This window comes from Ochotona curzoniae, unplaced genomic scaffold (assembly GCF_017591425.1).
Source record: "Ochotona curzoniae isolate NIBS_2020 unplaced genomic scaffold, NIBS_Ocur_1.0 contig_65, whole genome shotgun sequence".
NCBI classification, from domain to species: Eukaryota; Metazoa; Chordata; class Mammalia; order Lagomorpha; family Ochotonidae; genus Ochotona; species Ochotona curzoniae.
Window position 1 is genome coordinate 212,232 of NW_024466508.1, and position 14,801 is coordinate 227,032.

General features: G+C 62.8%; 2 protein-coding genes across 2 annotated transcripts; both read left to right on the plus strand.

Annotated features, from left to right (window-relative positions):
* Window positions 1-1,967: 1,967 nt before the first annotated feature.
* On the plus strand, window positions 1,968-5,834 carry LOC121163861 (zinc transporter ZIP4-like). Its single transcript, XM_040991582.1, has 12 exons — window positions 1,968-2,186; window positions 2,494-2,766; window positions 2,941-3,136; window positions 3,229-3,365; window positions 3,452-3,623; window positions 3,712-3,884; window positions 3,970-4,131; window positions 4,240-4,365; window positions 4,461-4,515; window positions 5,197-5,349; window positions 5,432-5,619; window positions 5,706-5,834. Exons 1-12 carry the CDS (start codon window positions 1,968-1,970, stop codon window positions 5,832-5,834), a joined length of 1,983 nt encoding a protein of 660 aa, XP_040847516.1.
* Window positions 5,835-8,749: 2,915 nt separating this feature from the next.
* On the plus strand, window positions 8,750-12,537 carry LOC121163862 (zinc transporter ZIP4-like). Its single transcript, XM_040991583.1, has 12 exons — window positions 8,750-8,968; window positions 9,276-9,548; window positions 9,723-9,918; window positions 10,011-10,147; window positions 10,234-10,405; window positions 10,494-10,666; window positions 10,752-10,913; window positions 11,014-11,139; window positions 11,235-11,289; window positions 11,900-12,052; window positions 12,135-12,322; window positions 12,409-12,537. Exons 1-12 carry the CDS (start codon window positions 8,750-8,752, stop codon window positions 12,535-12,537), a joined length of 1,983 nt encoding a protein of 660 aa, XP_040847517.1.
* The last annotated feature ends 2,264 nt before the right edge of the window (window positions 12,538-14,801 follow it).

Consider the following 14,801-nt stretch of genomic DNA (forward strand, 5'->3'; position numbering starts at 1 on the left):
GAAGCCATTTTGAATATAGAACTGTAGGCCAGTGGAAAACCCCTGGCTGGCTAGATGCTTGGGAAAGAAGTTATGAAACTAGTCACACACTTAGCTTCAATTGTTTGTAGCAACTGTTTCAGAATGTGATTTATGCTGTACCTGCCGACACCTTGTTACTGATTACCTATGCCATTGTTGATGTGCTGGTTACTATTGTGGATATGGTGGCTGCTCAAGAACAATCGGTCTGGAGACCATGGTTGCGTCCATTTCTCCTTTCCTCCCTGAGCCTTAGTTACTGAAAAATATAAAAACCTTAATTAAAATCAATAAACTGACAGCTTGATCAGACATCCGGTCTTGCTGTCCATTCTTCGTGTCTCTTGTCCCATTCATTCTCTCCTAGGTGGTTGCGTCCCCCGTTGACTGTCCTGCTGGATGGGACAATCTTCCATCTGATGATTCACTCCCCAAGTGGCCACAACAGCCGGCGCTGTGCCGATTCAAAACCAGGAGCCAGGAGCCTCTTCCAAGCCTCTACGCAGGCGCATAGTCCCAAGGCTTTCCCAGGCCACAAGCAGGGAGCTGGATGGGAAGTGGGGCCACTAGAATTAGAACCGATGCCCCTGGCCGTTGTGGTCACTTCGGGAGTGAATAATTGGATGGAAAATCTTCCTCTCTGTCTCTCCTCCTTTTTGTATCTGACTTTGCAATATATATAAATAAAACTTAAAAAAAAAAAAAAAACTGGTGCCCATATGGGATCCCGGTACTTTCAATGTGAGGACCTTAGCCACTAGACCACCATGCTGCGTCCCTTTTCTGCAGTTTTAACAGGAGCTGCTCTAGGGGACTCCGGGTACATCCAGACTGACACACGATCGGGATTTGTCCTTTTTGGTAAAGGTTTAGTTATCTGATAAGGCAGTGTTAAAGACAGCCCACCCACTGGCTCATTCCCCATGTGACTGCCACCGCTCCATGAGGGTCCAGGGCCCAGGGACCCGTCTGCTGGGGGGCGCTGGCGGCCTGGGGACTGTGCACGAGGAAGGAGGCTTGACAGCTCTGCCCCTTGGCCCAGAGCCTGCGAGCTGGGGACAGGCAGGTCAAGGCCAAGACCTTTGGTCACAAGTTGATGGGACTCCAGTTCAGTAGACCACAGGGCATCTGCGGCTGTGTGGCCCCAGGCAGCTGCCTTGAAGTTCACCAGCCAGACAGTGGGCTCTCCAGCCGCTCCCCCAAGATCCCACCAGGATTCGGGTTAAATGCCACACTGGGGTCTCCCCAGCCAGGGGGGCCCAGACTTTGGCACGTGTGGATGGGGCACTGGGGAGAAGCATGTGACCTGGAGAGGGGACAGAGTCCTTCAGCCTCGGGCTGCAGCAACACACCCAGCCACACCCCAAGGGCTTGGCTGGACCCAGAGGGAGAGGTCAGCCTGCTCCTGAGCCAGACCCCCGCCTCCCCCAGAGGCCACCTGGCTGCGATAGCTGCCAGGTCAAAGGTCAGGGAGCTGCAGCCTCATCCTGACCCAGGTCCCCAGCCAAAAGCCAGCCAGCCAGGGTCCCAACTTCCCCATCATTTCCTCACACTGGGGAGCATGACTCAGCAACAGGCCCTGTAGGTCTCCTGGGACCCCAGCTGCAGTGCGGCTGGAAGGGCCCCAAGATGAGGCACCTCTGCACACCTGTCCATGACCACACCTGGCTTGACCCTAGGCCCTGCCCCCACACAGCAGAGTGGTCCCACCAGCACCCTCCAGGCCGGGCGTGCACGCCAACCCCCACCCAAGGGGAAGAGGCCAGTCCTGAGCCCCCAGAGGAAGGGCTGTGTGGGAAGACCTGCCCCTGGACTGGCTAATCCAGGCACCTGCAGCAGCCAATCACAGGGCCCAGCCCAAATACCTGGGAGAGGTCCTGGGCTGCTCCTTGGCCAACCCCAGTCTGGCCCCAGGCAGCCCCAGTGACCCTGCTCCCAGAGCCTCCATGGCATCCCCGGCCAGGCTGCGGCTGGCCCTGCTGGCCCTGCTGGCCTTGCTGGCGGTGGCGACGGTGGCGGAGGCAGTGGTGGCAGCAGCCCCACAGCATCCCAGGCTGCTGAGTCTGCTGGCCTCGGGCCGGGGCACTCTGGACCACGAGGTGCTGAGCAGCTTGTTAAATACGCTGGCGGCCCGTGTGCACTGCACTGGCGGGCCGTGTGGAAAGGTGAGCCCCACCCGACGGGTCCCCCAGCCCCAGCCCCTTCCCGTCTGCTTGCTCCACCCTGCCTGTGTGCCGGCTGCAAAGGCCCCCGGGCAAACTCCAGGAGGCGGGCCTGTCCTGGCCCTCCCCAAGCTGGGCCCTGGCTCCTGGAGAAAGCTAACAATGGAGAGTCCTACCAGGGACCCCAGAGTGACACAGCAAGCGGGCCAGGGGCTGGGAAAGGCCGTGGGGGTAGACTGCAGGGGGGACCAGCGGACTCTTGTGGGACTGGTGTCTAGACCAGGCTCTACCCACCTGCCTCTGCCCACAGTGCCTAACCGTGGAGCATGCCCTGGCCCTGGGCAAGCCGGAGGCCCTGGGGCCGGGCCTGGAGTCCACACACATCGCCCGCCTCAGTGCAGCAGCCGTCCTCTACCTCGGGGACCCGGAAGGCACCTGTGAGGACATCCAGGCTGGCCGCTGGGCCTCCCGTGCCGACAGCATCCTGGCCCAGCTGCAGGACCCCCAGGCCCTGACCCTGGAGCTGAGCCGGCTGCTGCGAAGGATTGGGGACCCTGTTGGCCGCCAGGCCATGGAGAAGGAGGTCAGGGCACTAGGCGGTGTGGGGAGGGGGTGCTGGGTTCAGCCACGGTGGCAAAGTGTGGGGGAGACACTGGAGAAGGGGCTGCAGGCTGGGGTCCCCCAGAGGCTAGGGAGGGGCTGCAGTGAGGGGGGTGATCTCTGGGGTTCCGGGGTGCTAGGCTTTCTCCTCCTCCAGGACTGCACCAGTGTCCGTCAACTGCTGGATGAGGCTGGAGGTGCGGGGGTCCCTGGAAACCCTGGCGGGGCCCTGGCTGCCCTGCTGGACCACGTCAGGAGCGGCTCCTGCTTTCGCACCCTGCCGAGCCCCCAGTACTTTGTCGACTTCGTGTTCCGGCAGCATACCACTGAGGCCCCCAACATCACGCTGACCGGTGAGGCTGGGCGGGCCAGGGTGGAGGGGGCGGGTGCCAGGAAGCTCCTGGGACCCCCAGCCGTGTTGACCTCCAACCCCAACCCTGGCCAGAGCTGGACGCTTTGATGCAGCAGCTGGGGATCGGTGCAACGGCCCACGACGACCATGAGGACCACAGGAGTCTGGGCAGGGTGGCCGGCCGGCAGGACCCCACGGCTGTCAACGACAGTTCCTCTGAGTGGGACACGGTGAGCGGCCTGGGGCGCTCCGCGGAGTGGACGGGAGCCCACAGGGCTGCTGAGGCCCTGACCGCGCCCCACCTCGGTTGCCCCAGGTCTGCCTGAGCCCCCGCGAGGTGATGGCGGCGCATGGCCTGTCGGAACAGGAAGGTGTGAGCCCGGAGGCCTGGGCCCTGCTCAGTCCTGCCCTGCTACAGCAGCAGCTGAGCGGAGCCTGCAGCCCCCAGGCCGAAGCCCCCACACAGGAGCAGCTCAGCCAGGCTGAGAGTAAGTGCCCAAGGCAGGAGGGGCAGGACTGCGGCCGAGGATGGGGCCGGCGGGGCAGGGCTCGGACTCACGCAGCCTTGCTCCTCAGAGTACCTCTACGGCTCCCTGGCCACGCTGCTCATCTGCCTGTGCGCCGTCTTCGGCCTGCTGCTGCTGACCTGCGCACGCTGCAGTGCGGTCACCCACTACGTACTGCAAGCCTTCCTGGGCCTGGCCGTGGGCGCTCTCACAGGCGACGCGTTCCTGCATCTGACGCCCAAGGTGGGCCCTGTCTCCCCCGCCCCGGACGCACCCAGCCCCCAACTCCTCCACGCGCGGCCGACCCCCAGCACCTCCTCCTCTGCAGGTGCTGGGCCTGCACAGCCACGGGGACCAGGACCACTCGCACAGCCACGCACAGGCCGCAGACCTCCAGCACACCTGGCGCCTCCTAGTGGTGCTCGGCGGCTTTTACGCCTTCTTCCTGTTTGAGAACCTCTTCAACCTCCTGCTGCCCAAGGACCCCGAGGTCAGGCTGGACCAGGAATTGGTGGCAGGTGGGCAGGTGGGCAGGTGGGCAGGTGGGCAGGTGGGCAGGTGGGGGTGCTCCGCAGGACCTGAGCAGCTGTCCCCACAGGACGCAGGGAAGGATGGGGCCTGCGGCCACAGCCACGGAGGCCACAGCCACGGCATGTCCCTGCAGCTGGCCCCCAGCGAGCGCAGGCAGCCCAAACAGCCACACGAGGGCTCCCGCGCTGACCTGGTGAGTGGGACCCCGCTGACCACCCCCAGCACCGCATGGAGGGAGGGCTCCCGGTCATGGACTGCTGCCGGAGCCCTCAGCCATTCTCTTCCCAGGTGCTAGAGGAGGGCCCTGAGCTGCTGAGCCTGGAGCCACGGAGGTCAAGCCCAGGTGAGCCTCCCTGCCGTCCGCCCCCCACGGGAGGCCGGGCATGGAGGGCCCATCAGTGGGGTGTGGGCTGGGACCCACACTGGCTGTGCCCGCCCCCTCTGGAGGCTGGGCATGGAGGGCCCATCAGTGGGGTGTGGGCTGGGACCCACACTGGCTGTGCCCGCCCCCTCTGGAGGCTGGGCATGGAGGGCCCATCAGTGGGGTGTGGGCTGGGACCCACACTGGCCGTGCCCGCCCCCTCGGGAGGCTGGAGAGGCTACGGAGGCCGGGCATGGAGGGCCCATCAGTGTGGTGTGGGCTGGGACCCACACTGGCCGTGCCCGCCCCCTCGGGAGGCCGGGCATGGAGGGCCCATCAGTGGGGTGTGGGCTGGGACCCACACTGGCTGTTCCCGGCCCCTCGGGAGGCTGGGCATGGAGGGCCCATCAGTGGGGTGTGGGCTGGGACCCACACTGGCTGTTCCCGGCCCCTCGGGAGGCCGGGCATGGAGGGCCCATCAGTGGGGTGTGGGCTGGGACCCACAGTGGCCGTGCCTGCCCCCTCGGGAGGCCGGGCATGGAGGGCGCATCAGTGGGGTGTGGGCTGGGACCCACAGTGGCCGTGCCTGCCCCCTCGGGAGGCCGGGCATGGAGGGCCCATCAGTGGGGTGTGGGCTGGGACCCACACTGGCCGTGCCCACAGAACTGAGACTGCTGCCTTACCTGATCACGCTGGGCGATGCTGTACACAACTTCGCCGATGGGCTGGCCGTGGGCGCCGCCTTCGCATCCTCCTGGAAGACTGGACTGGCCACCTCGCTGGCCGTGTTCTGCCACGAGCTGCCCCACGAGCTGGGTGAGCATGGGGCAGGGGCCTCACCTCGGTGGACGGCATCTGCTCGGGGCGGGGCTCTCGCCCTGACCACACCTTCCCACAGGGGACTTTGCGGCCTTGCTACACGCGGGGCTGACCGTGCGGCGTGCATTGCTGCTAAACCTGGCCTCGGCAGTCACGGCCTTCGTGGGACTGTACGTGGCGCTCGCGGTCGGAGTGGGCGAGGAGGGCGAGATCTGGATCCTGGCAGTAGCCATGGGCCTGTTCCTCTACGTGGCGCTCTGTGACATGGTCAGGGCTGCGGCGGTCAGCAGGGAGGGGCTGCCCCTGGCATGGGCCCTGACCTGGCGACTGAGTCGCTCCCCACTCTTCCCCAGCTCCCAGCCATGCTGAACGTTAAGGACCAAAGGCCCTGGCTTGTTTTCCTGCTGCACAACGTGGGCCTGCTGGGCGGCTGGACCGTCCTGTTGCTGCTGTCTCTCTATGAGGAAGACATAGCCTTGTGAGCCTCCACCTGCTGGCCCTCTCCCCACGCCCTCACCCCACAACCCCAGCTGTCTGGGCCCTCTCCCTGCTGAAGCCCCTCCCCATCCCTCTTTGTCCCAGTCCAGTGCGCTGCCCCGCCCCCAACTCCTGCCGCAATAAAGAAGTGCTTGTCCCGAGAGCATATTGTCTCAGCTTAACACCGAGACCCCCCTCAGGATGGGTGATGCCCACAGGCCCAGCACTGGGGGCCCTTGGGCCTGTGTGCAGTTGAGAGCAGAGCCCTGTGGCCTGTGTGGGGGTGCGGGCGAGGCCCTGCGGCCTGCCACAATCCAGCGTCACTCTCAGTTCAGGAGGTGCAGTCCCTCTGGGGACAGCAAGGAGGCAGCCTCATGCAAGCTGCTTGCCTGTGCTGTGAGGCCTGGCCCAGCGTGAGCACCTCCTCACCGATGCCCCCTGGCTTAGGGCTTCAGCAGGTCCTCTGGTGGACATGACGACTTGGCACTGCAGGTGACTGCCATGAGACAGGCCCCTGGGATGGGTGGGAGAGATGCTGAGGGCCCGGGAATCTTCTCCCAGGAGCCAGGCCCACGGCCAGCTGTTGCAGCCTGTGAGTGCTCCACTTTGGCTGCGGCTCCTGCTGGTGGTCTGGACAGGCCACAGAGGATGGCCCAAGAGTGGAGCCCACAGCAGCAGGGGAGCCCCAGACGGCGTGCCTGGGCTGGCCATTGTAGGCCTCGGGAGTGAGCGGCAGCATGTAGGCCCCTCTCTGTCACTTTGACTTTCAGTTATAGAAATAAATCTTCAGGAAACAACCTTGGGAATCAGCAGCGTTTCTATGGAAAAGCTTCCAGAAAGGCTTTTCTTCATTACTTTGTTTTTTTAAGATTTATTTAATTTTATTGGAAAGTCAGATATACAGAGAGGAGGAGAGACAGGAAGGAAGATCTTCTGTCAGGAGCCGTGTACTGAAGCCATTTTGAATATAGAACTGTAGGCCAGTGGAAAACCCCTGGCTGGCTAGATGCTTGGGAAAGAAGTTATGAAACTAGTCACACACTTAGCTTCAATTGTTTGTAGCAACTGTTTCAGAATGTGATTTATGCTGTACCTGCCGACACCTTGTTACTGATTACCTATGCCATTGTTGATGTGCTGGTTACTATTGTGGATATGGTGGCTGCTCAAGAACAATCGGTCTGGAGACCATGGTTGCGTCCATTTCTCCTTTCCTCCCTGAGCCTTAGTTACTGAAAAATATAAAAACCTTAATTAAAATCAATAAACTGACAGCTTGATCAGACATCCGGTCTTGCTGTCCATTCTTCGTGTCTCTTGTCCCATTCATTCTCTCCTAGGTGGTTGCGTCCCCCGTTGACTGTCCTGCTGGATGGGACAATCTTCCATCCGATGACTCACTCCCCAAGTGGCCACAACAGCCGGCGCTGTGCCGATTCAAAACCAGGAGCCAGGAGCCTCTTCCAAGCCTCTACGCAGGCGCATAGTCCCAAGGCTTTCCCAGGCCACAAGCAGGGAGCTGGATGGGAAGTGGGGCCACTAGAATTAGAACCGATGCCCCTGGCCGTTGTGGTCACTTCGGGAGTGAATAATTGGATGGAAAATCTTCCTCTCTGTCTCTCCTCCTTTTTGTATCTGACTTTGCAATATATATAAATAAAACTTAAAAAAAAAAAAAAAAACTGGTGCCCATATGGGATCCCGGTACTTTCAATGTGAGGACCTTAGCCACTAGACCACCATGCTGCGTCCCTTTTCTGCAGTTTTAACAGGAGCTGCTCTAGGGGACTCCGGGTACATCCAGACTGACACACGATCGGGATTTGTCCTTTTTGGTAAAGGTTTAGTTATCTGATAAGGCAGTGTTAAAGACAGCCCACCCACTGGCTCATTCCCCATGTGACTGCCACCGCTCCATGAGGGTCCAGGGCCCAGGGACCCGTCTGCTGGGGGGCGCTGGCGGCCTGGGGACTGTGCACGAGGAAGGAGGCTTGACAGCTCTGCCCCTTGGCCCAGAGCCTGCGAGCTGGGGACAGGCAGGTCAAGGCCAAGACCTTTGGTCACAAGTTGATGGGACTCCAGTTCAGTAGACCACAGGGCATCTGCGGCTGTGTGGCCCCAGGCAGCTGCCTTGAAGTTCACCAGCCAGACAGTGGGCTCTCCAGCCGCTCCCCCAAGATCCCACCAGGATTCGGGTTAAATGCCACACTGGGGTCTCCCCAGCCAGGGGGGCCCAGACTTTGGCACGTGTGGATGGGGCACTGGGGAGAAGCATGTGACCTGGAGAGGGGACAGAGTCCTTCAGCCTCGGGCTGCAGCAACACACCCAGCCACACCCCAAGGGCTTGGCTGGACCCAGAGGGAGAGGTCAGCCTGCTCCTGAGCCAGACCCCCGCCTCCCCCAGAGGCCACCTGGCTGCGATAGCTGCCAGGTCAAAGGTCAGGGAGCTGCAGCCTCATCCTGACCCAGGTCCCCAGCCAAAAGCCAGCCAGCCAGGGTCCCAACTTCCCCATCATTTCCTCACACTGGGGAGCATGACTCAGCAACAGGCCCTGTAGGTCTCCTGGGACCCCAGCTGCAGTGCGGCTGGAAGGGCCCCAAGATGAGGCACCTCTGCACACCTGTCCATGACCACACCTGGCTTGACCCTAGGCCCTGCCCCCACACAGCAGAGTGGTCCCACCAGCACCCTCCAGGCCGGGCGTGCACGCCAACCCCCACCCAAGGGGAAGAGGCCAGTCCTGAGCCCCCAGAGGAAGGGCTGTGTGGGAAGACCTGCCCCTGGACTGGCTAATCCAGGCACCTGCAGCAGCCAATCACAGGGCCCAGCCCAAATACCTGGGAGAGGTCCTGGGCTGCTCCTTGGCCAACCCCAGTCTGGCCCCAGGCAGCCCCAGTGACCCTGCTCCCAGAGCCTCCATGGCATCCCCGGCCAGGCTGCGGCTGGCCCTGCTGGCCCTGCTGGCCTTGCTGGCGGTGGCGACGGTGGCGGAGGCAGTGGTGGCAGCAGCCCCACAGCATCCCAGGCTGCTGAGTCTGCTGGCCTCGGGCCGGGGCACTCTGGACCACGAGGTGCTGAGCAGCTTGTTAAATACGCTGGCGGCCCGTGTGCACTGCACTGGCGGGCCGTGTGGAAAGGTGAGCCCCACCCGACGGGTCCCCCAGCCCCAGCCCCTTCCCGTCTGCTTGCTCCACCCTGCCTGTGTGCCGGCTGCAAAGGCCCCCGGGCAAACTCCAGGAGGCGGGCCTGTCCTGGCCCTCCCCAAGCTGGGCCCTGGCTCCTGGAGAAAGCTAACAATGGAGAGTCCTACCAGGGACCCCAGAGTGACACAGCAAGCGGGCCAGGGGCTGGGAAAGGCCGTGGGGGTAGACTGCAGGGGGGACCAGCGGACTCTTGTGGGACTGGTGTCTAGACCAGGCTCTACCCACCTGCCTCTGCCCACAGTGCCTAACCGTGGAGCATGCCCTGGCCCTGGGCAAGCCGGAGGCCCTGGGGCCGGGCCTGGAGTCCACACACATCGCCCGCCTCAGTGCAGCAGCCGTCCTCTACCTCGGGGACCCGGAAGGCACCTGTGAGGACATCCAGGCTGGCCGCTGGGCCTCCCGTGCCGACAGCATCCTGGCCCAGCTGCAGGACCCCCAGGCCCTGACCCTGGAGCTGAGCCGGCTGCTGCGAAGGATTGGGGACCCTGTTGGCCGCCAGGCCATGGAGAAGGAGGTCAGGGCACTAGGCGGTGTGGGGAGGGGGTGCTGGGTTCAGCCACGGTGGCAAAGTGTGGGGGAGACACTGGAGAAGGGGCTGCAGGCTGGGGTCCCCCAGAGGCTAGGGAGGGGCTGCAGTGAGGGGGGTGATCTCTGGGGTTCCGGGGTGCTAGGCTTTCTCCTCCTCCAGGACTGCACCAGTGTCCGTCAACTGCTGGATGAGGCTGGAGGTGCGGGGGTCCCTGGAAACCCTGGCGGGGCCCTGGCTGCCCTGCTGGACCACGTCAGGAGCGGCTCCTGCTTTCGCACCCTGCCGAGCCCCCAGTACTTTGTCGACTTCGTGTTCCGGCAGCATACCACTGAGGCCCCCAACATCACGCTGACCGGTGAGGCTGGGCGGGCCAGGGTGGAGGGGGCGGGTGCCAGGAAGCTCCTGGGACCCCCAGCCGTGTTGACCTCCAACCCCAACCCTGGCCAGAGCTGGACGCTTTGATGCAGCAGCTGGGGATCGGTGCAACGGCCCACGACGACCATGAGGACCACAGGAGTCTGGGCAGGGTGGCCGGCCGGCAGGACCCCACGGCTGTCAACGACAGTTCCTCTGAGTGGGACACGGTGAGCGGCCTGGGGCGCTCCGCGGAGTGGACGGGAGCCCACAGGGCTGCTGAGGCCCTGACCGCGCCCCACCTCGGTTGCCCCAGGTCTGCCTGAGCCCCCGCGAGGTGATGGCGGCGCATGGCCTGTCGGAACAGGAAGGTGTGAGCCCGGAGGCCTGGGCCCTGCTCAGTCCTGCCCTGCTACAGCAGCAGCTGAGCGGAGCCTGCAGCCCCCAGGCCGAAGCCCCCACACAGGAGCAGCTCAGCCAGGCTGAGAGTAAGTGCCCAAGGCAGGAGGGGCAGGACTGCGGCCGAGGATGGGGCCGGCGGGGCAGGGCTCGGACTCACGCAGCCTTGCTCCTCAGAGTACCTCTACGGCTCCCTGGCCACGCTGCTCATCTGCCTGTGCGCCGTCTTCGGCCTGCTGCTGCTGACCTGCGCACGCTGCAGTGCGGTCACCCACTACGTACTGCAAGCCTTCCTGGGCCTGGCCGTGGGCGCTCTCACAGGCGACGCGTTCCTGCATCTGACGCCCAAGGTGGGCCCTGTCTCCCCCGCCCCGGACGCACCCAGCCCCCAACTCCTCCACGCGCGGCCGACCCCCAGCACCTCCTCCTCTGCAGGTGCTGGGCCTGCACAGCCACGGGGACCAGGACCACTCGCACAGCCACGCACAGGCCGCAGACCTCCAGCACACCTGGCGCCTCCTAGTGGTGCTCGGCGGCTTTTACGCCTTCTTCCTGTTTGAGAACCTCTTCAACCTCCTGCTGCCCAAGGACCCCGAGGTCAGGCTGGACCAGGAATTGGTGGCAGGTGGGCAGGTGGGCAGGTGGGCAGGTGGGCAGGTGGGGGTGCTCCGCAGGACCTGAGCAGCTGTCCCCACAGGACGCAGGGAAGGATGGGGCCTGCGGCCACAGCCACGGAGGCCACAGCCACGGCATGTCCCTGCAGCTGGCCCCCAGCGAGCGCAGGCAGCCCAAACAGCCACACGAGGGCTCCCGCGCTGACCTGGTGAGTGGGACCCCGCTGACCACCCCCAGCACCGCATGGAGGGAGGGCTCCCGGTCATGGACTGCTGCCGGAGCCCTCAGCCATTCTCTTCCCAGGTGCTAGAGGAGGGCCCTGAGCTGCTGAGCCTGGAGCCACGGAGGTCAAGCCCAGGTGAGCCTCCCTGCCGTCCGCCCCCCACGGGAGGCCGGGCATGGAGGGCCCATCAGTGGGGTGTGGGCTGGGACCCACACTGGCCGTGCCCGCCCCCTCTGGAGGCTGGGCATGGAGGGCCCATCAGTGGGGTGTGGGCTGGGACCCACACTGGCCGTGCCCGCCCCCTCGGGAGGCTGGAGAGGCTACGGAGGCCGGGCATGGAGGGCCCATCAGTGTGGTGTGGGCTGGGACCCACACTGGCCGTGCCCGCCCCCTCGGGAGGCCGGGCATGGAGGGCCCATCAGTGGGGTGTGGGCTGGGACCCACACTGGCTGTTCCCGGCCCCTCGGGAGGCTGGGCATGGAGGGCCCATCAGTGGGGTGTGGGCTGGGACCCACACTGGCTGTTCCCGGCCCCTCGGGAGGCCGGGCATGGAGGGCCCATCAGTGGGGTGTGGGCTGGGACCCACAGTGGCCGTGCCTGCCCCCTCGGGAGGCCGGGCATGGAGGGCGCATCAGTGGGGTGTGGGCTGGGACCCACAGTGGCCGTGCCTGCCCCCTCGGGAGGCCGGGCATGGAGGGCCCATCAGTGGGGTGTGGGCTGGGACCCACACTGGCCGTGCCCACAGAACTGAGACTGCTGCCTTACCTGATCACGCTGGGCGATGCTGTACACAACTTCGCCGATGGGCTGGCCGTGGGCGCCGCCTTCGCATCCTCCTGGAAGACTGGACTGGCCACCTCGCTGGCCGTGTTCTGCCACGAGCTGCCCCACGAGCTGGGTGAGCATGGGGCAGGGGCCTCACCTCGGTGGACGGCATCTGCTCGGGGCGGGGCTCTCGCCCTGACCACACCTTCCCACAGGGGACTTTGCGGCCTTGCTACACGCGGGGCTGACCGTGCGGCGTGCATTGCTGCTAAACCTGGCCTCGGCAGTCACGGCCTTCGTGGGACTGTACGTGGCGCTCGCGGTCGGAGTGGGCGAGGAGGGCGAGATCTGGATCCTGGCAGTAGCCATGGGCCTGTTCCTCTACGTGGCGCTCTGTGACATGGTCAGGGCTGCGGCGGTCAGCAGGGAGGGGCTGCCCCTGGCATGGGCCCTGACCTGGCGACTGAGTCGCTCCCCACTCTTCCCCAGCTCCCAGCCATGCTGAACGTTAAGGACCAAAGGCCCTGGCTTGTTTTCCTGCTGCACAACGTGGGCCTGCTGGGCGGCTGGACCGTCCTGTTGCTGCTGTCTCTCTATGAGGAAGACATAGCCTTGTGAGCCTCCACCTGCTGGCCCTCTCCCCACGCCCTCACCCCACAACCCCAGCTGTCTGGGCCCTCTCCCTGCTGAAGCCCCTCCCCATCCCTCTTTGTCCCAGTCCAGTGCGCTGCCCCGCCCCCAACTCCTGCCGCAATAAAGAAGTGCTTGTCCCGAGAGCATATTGTCTCAGCTTAACACCGAGACCCCCCTCAGGATGGGTGATGCCCACAGGCCCAGCACTGGGGGCCCTTGGGCCTGTGTGCAGTTGAGAGCAGAGCCCTGTGGCCTGTGTGGGGGTGCGGGCGAGGCCCTGCGGCCTGCCACAATCCAGCGTCACTCTCAGTTCAGGAGGTGCAGTCCCTCTGGGGACAGCAAGGAGGCAGCCTCATGCAAGCTGCTTGCCTGTGCTGTGAGGCCTGGCCCAGCGTGAGCACCTCCTCACCGATGCCCCCTGGCTTAGGGCTTCAGCAGGTCCTCTGGTGGACATGACGACTTGGCACTGCAGGTGACTGCCATGAGACAGGCCCCTGGGATGGGTGGGAGAGATGCTGAGGGCCCGGGAATCTTCTCCCAGGAGCCAGGCCCACGGCCAGCTGTTGCAGCCTGTGAGTGCTCCACTTTGGCTGCGGCTCCTGCTGGTGGTCTGGACAGGCCACAGAGGATGGCCCAAGAGTGGAGCCCACAGCAGCAGGGGAGCCCCAGACGGCGTGCCTGGGCTGGCCATTGTAGGCCTCGGGAGTGAGCGGCAGCATGTAGGCCCCTCTCTGTCACTTTGACTTTCAGTTATAGAAATAAATCTTCAGGAAACAACCTTGGGAATCAGCAGCGTTTCTATGGAAAAGCTTCCAGAAAGGCTTTTCTTCATTACTTTGTTTTTTTAAGATTTATTTAATTTTATTGGAAAGTCAGATATACAGAGAGGAGGAGAGACAGGAAGGAAGATCTTCTGTCAGGAGCCGTGTACTGAAGCCATTTTGAATATAGAACTGTAGGCCAGTGGAAAACCCCTGGCTGGCTAGATGCTTGGGAAAGAAGTTATGAAACTAGTCACACACTTAGCTTCAATTGTTTGTAGCAACTGTTTCAGAATGTGATTTATGCTGTACCTGCCGACACCTTGTTACTGATTACCTATGCCATTGTTGATGTGCTGGTTACTATTGTGGATATGGTGGCTGCTCAAGAACAATCGGTCTGGAGACCATGGTTGCGTCCATTTCTCCTTTCCTCCCTGAGCCTTAGTTACTGAAAAATATAAAAACCTTAATTAAAATCAATAAACTGACAGCTTGATCAGACATCCGGTCTTGCTGTCCATTCTTCGTGTCTCTTGTCCCATTCATTCTCTCCTAGGTGGTTGCGTCCCCCGTTGACTGTCCTGCTGGATGGGACAATCTTCCATCCGATGACTCACTCCCCAAGTGGCCACAACAGCCGGCGCTGTGCCGATTCAAAACCAGGAGCCAGGAGCCTCTTCCAGGCCTGTACGCAGGCACATGCTCCCTAGGCTTTGGGCCGTCCTGCACTGCTTTCCTAGGCCACAAGCAGGGAGCTGGATGGGAAGTGCTGAACTGGAAATAGAGCCGATGCACTGGCCGTTGTGGTCACTTCGGGAGTGAACAATTGGATGGGAAATCTTCCTCTCTGTCTCTCCTCCTTTCTGTATATCTGACTTTGCAATATAAATAAATAAAAATGAGAAGGGCCCGGCGCGGTGGCGCAGTGGTTAATGTCCTTGCCTTTCACGCCCAGGATACCATATGGGTGCCGGTTCTATCCCAGCGGCCCCACTTCCCTTCCAGGTCTCTGCCTTTGGCCCAGGAAAGCATTCAAGGACGGCCCAAGGCTTTGGGACCCTGCACCTGCGTGGGAGACCCGGAAGAGGCTCCTGGCTTGGGATGGGCATAGCATCGACCGTTGCGCTCACTTGGGGAGTGAATCATCGGACGGAAGATCTTCCTCTCTGTCTCTCCTCTCTTCATATCCGCCTTTCCAATAAAAAATAATAAAAAGAAATCTTTAAAAATTAGAAAAAAAAAAAAAGAACTGGTGTCCATATGGGATCCCGGCACTTTCAATGTTAGTACTTTAGCTACTAGGCTACCTTGCCGGGTCCTTTTTTTGCACTTTTAACTGGAGCTCTCTGTGGGACTCAGGGTACATCCAGACTGACCCACAACTGTGCCTTGCTCCACCATGGTGGTCAGGGTTTCACAGGCTCCTGGTCTTGGGTGACCCTCTGAGTCCAGATGCCTCCTCTTGGGTTAGGGTTGGGGTTGGGG

Bases quoted from the DNA above. Each gene is read 5' to 3' on its own strand.
- LOC121163861 (XM_040991582.1), top strand. From the start codon at position 1,968: ATGGCATCCCCGGCCAGGCTGCGGCTGGCCCTGCTGGCCCTGCTGGCC. The intron at 2,767-2,940 runs GTCAGGGCACTA...CTCCTCCTCCAG, and splicing joins GCCAGGCCATGGAGAAGGAG to GACTGCACCAGTGTCCGTCA. The intron at 4,516-5,196 runs GTGAGCCTCCCT...CCGTGCCCACAG, and splicing joins GCCACGGAGGTCAAGCCCAG to AACTGAGACTGCTGCCTTAC.
- LOC121163862 (XM_040991583.1), top strand. From the start codon at position 8,750: ATGGCATCCCCGGCCAGGCTGCGGCTGGCCCTGCTGGCCCTGCTGGCC. The intron at 11,140-11,234 runs GTGAGTGGGACC...TTCTCTTCCCAG, and splicing joins AGGGCTCCCGCGCTGACCTG to GTGCTAGAGGAGGGCCCTGA. The intron at 12,053-12,134 runs GTGAGCATGGGG...ACCTTCCCACAG, and splicing joins CGAGCTGCCCCACGAGCTGG to GGGACTTTGCGGCCTTGCTA.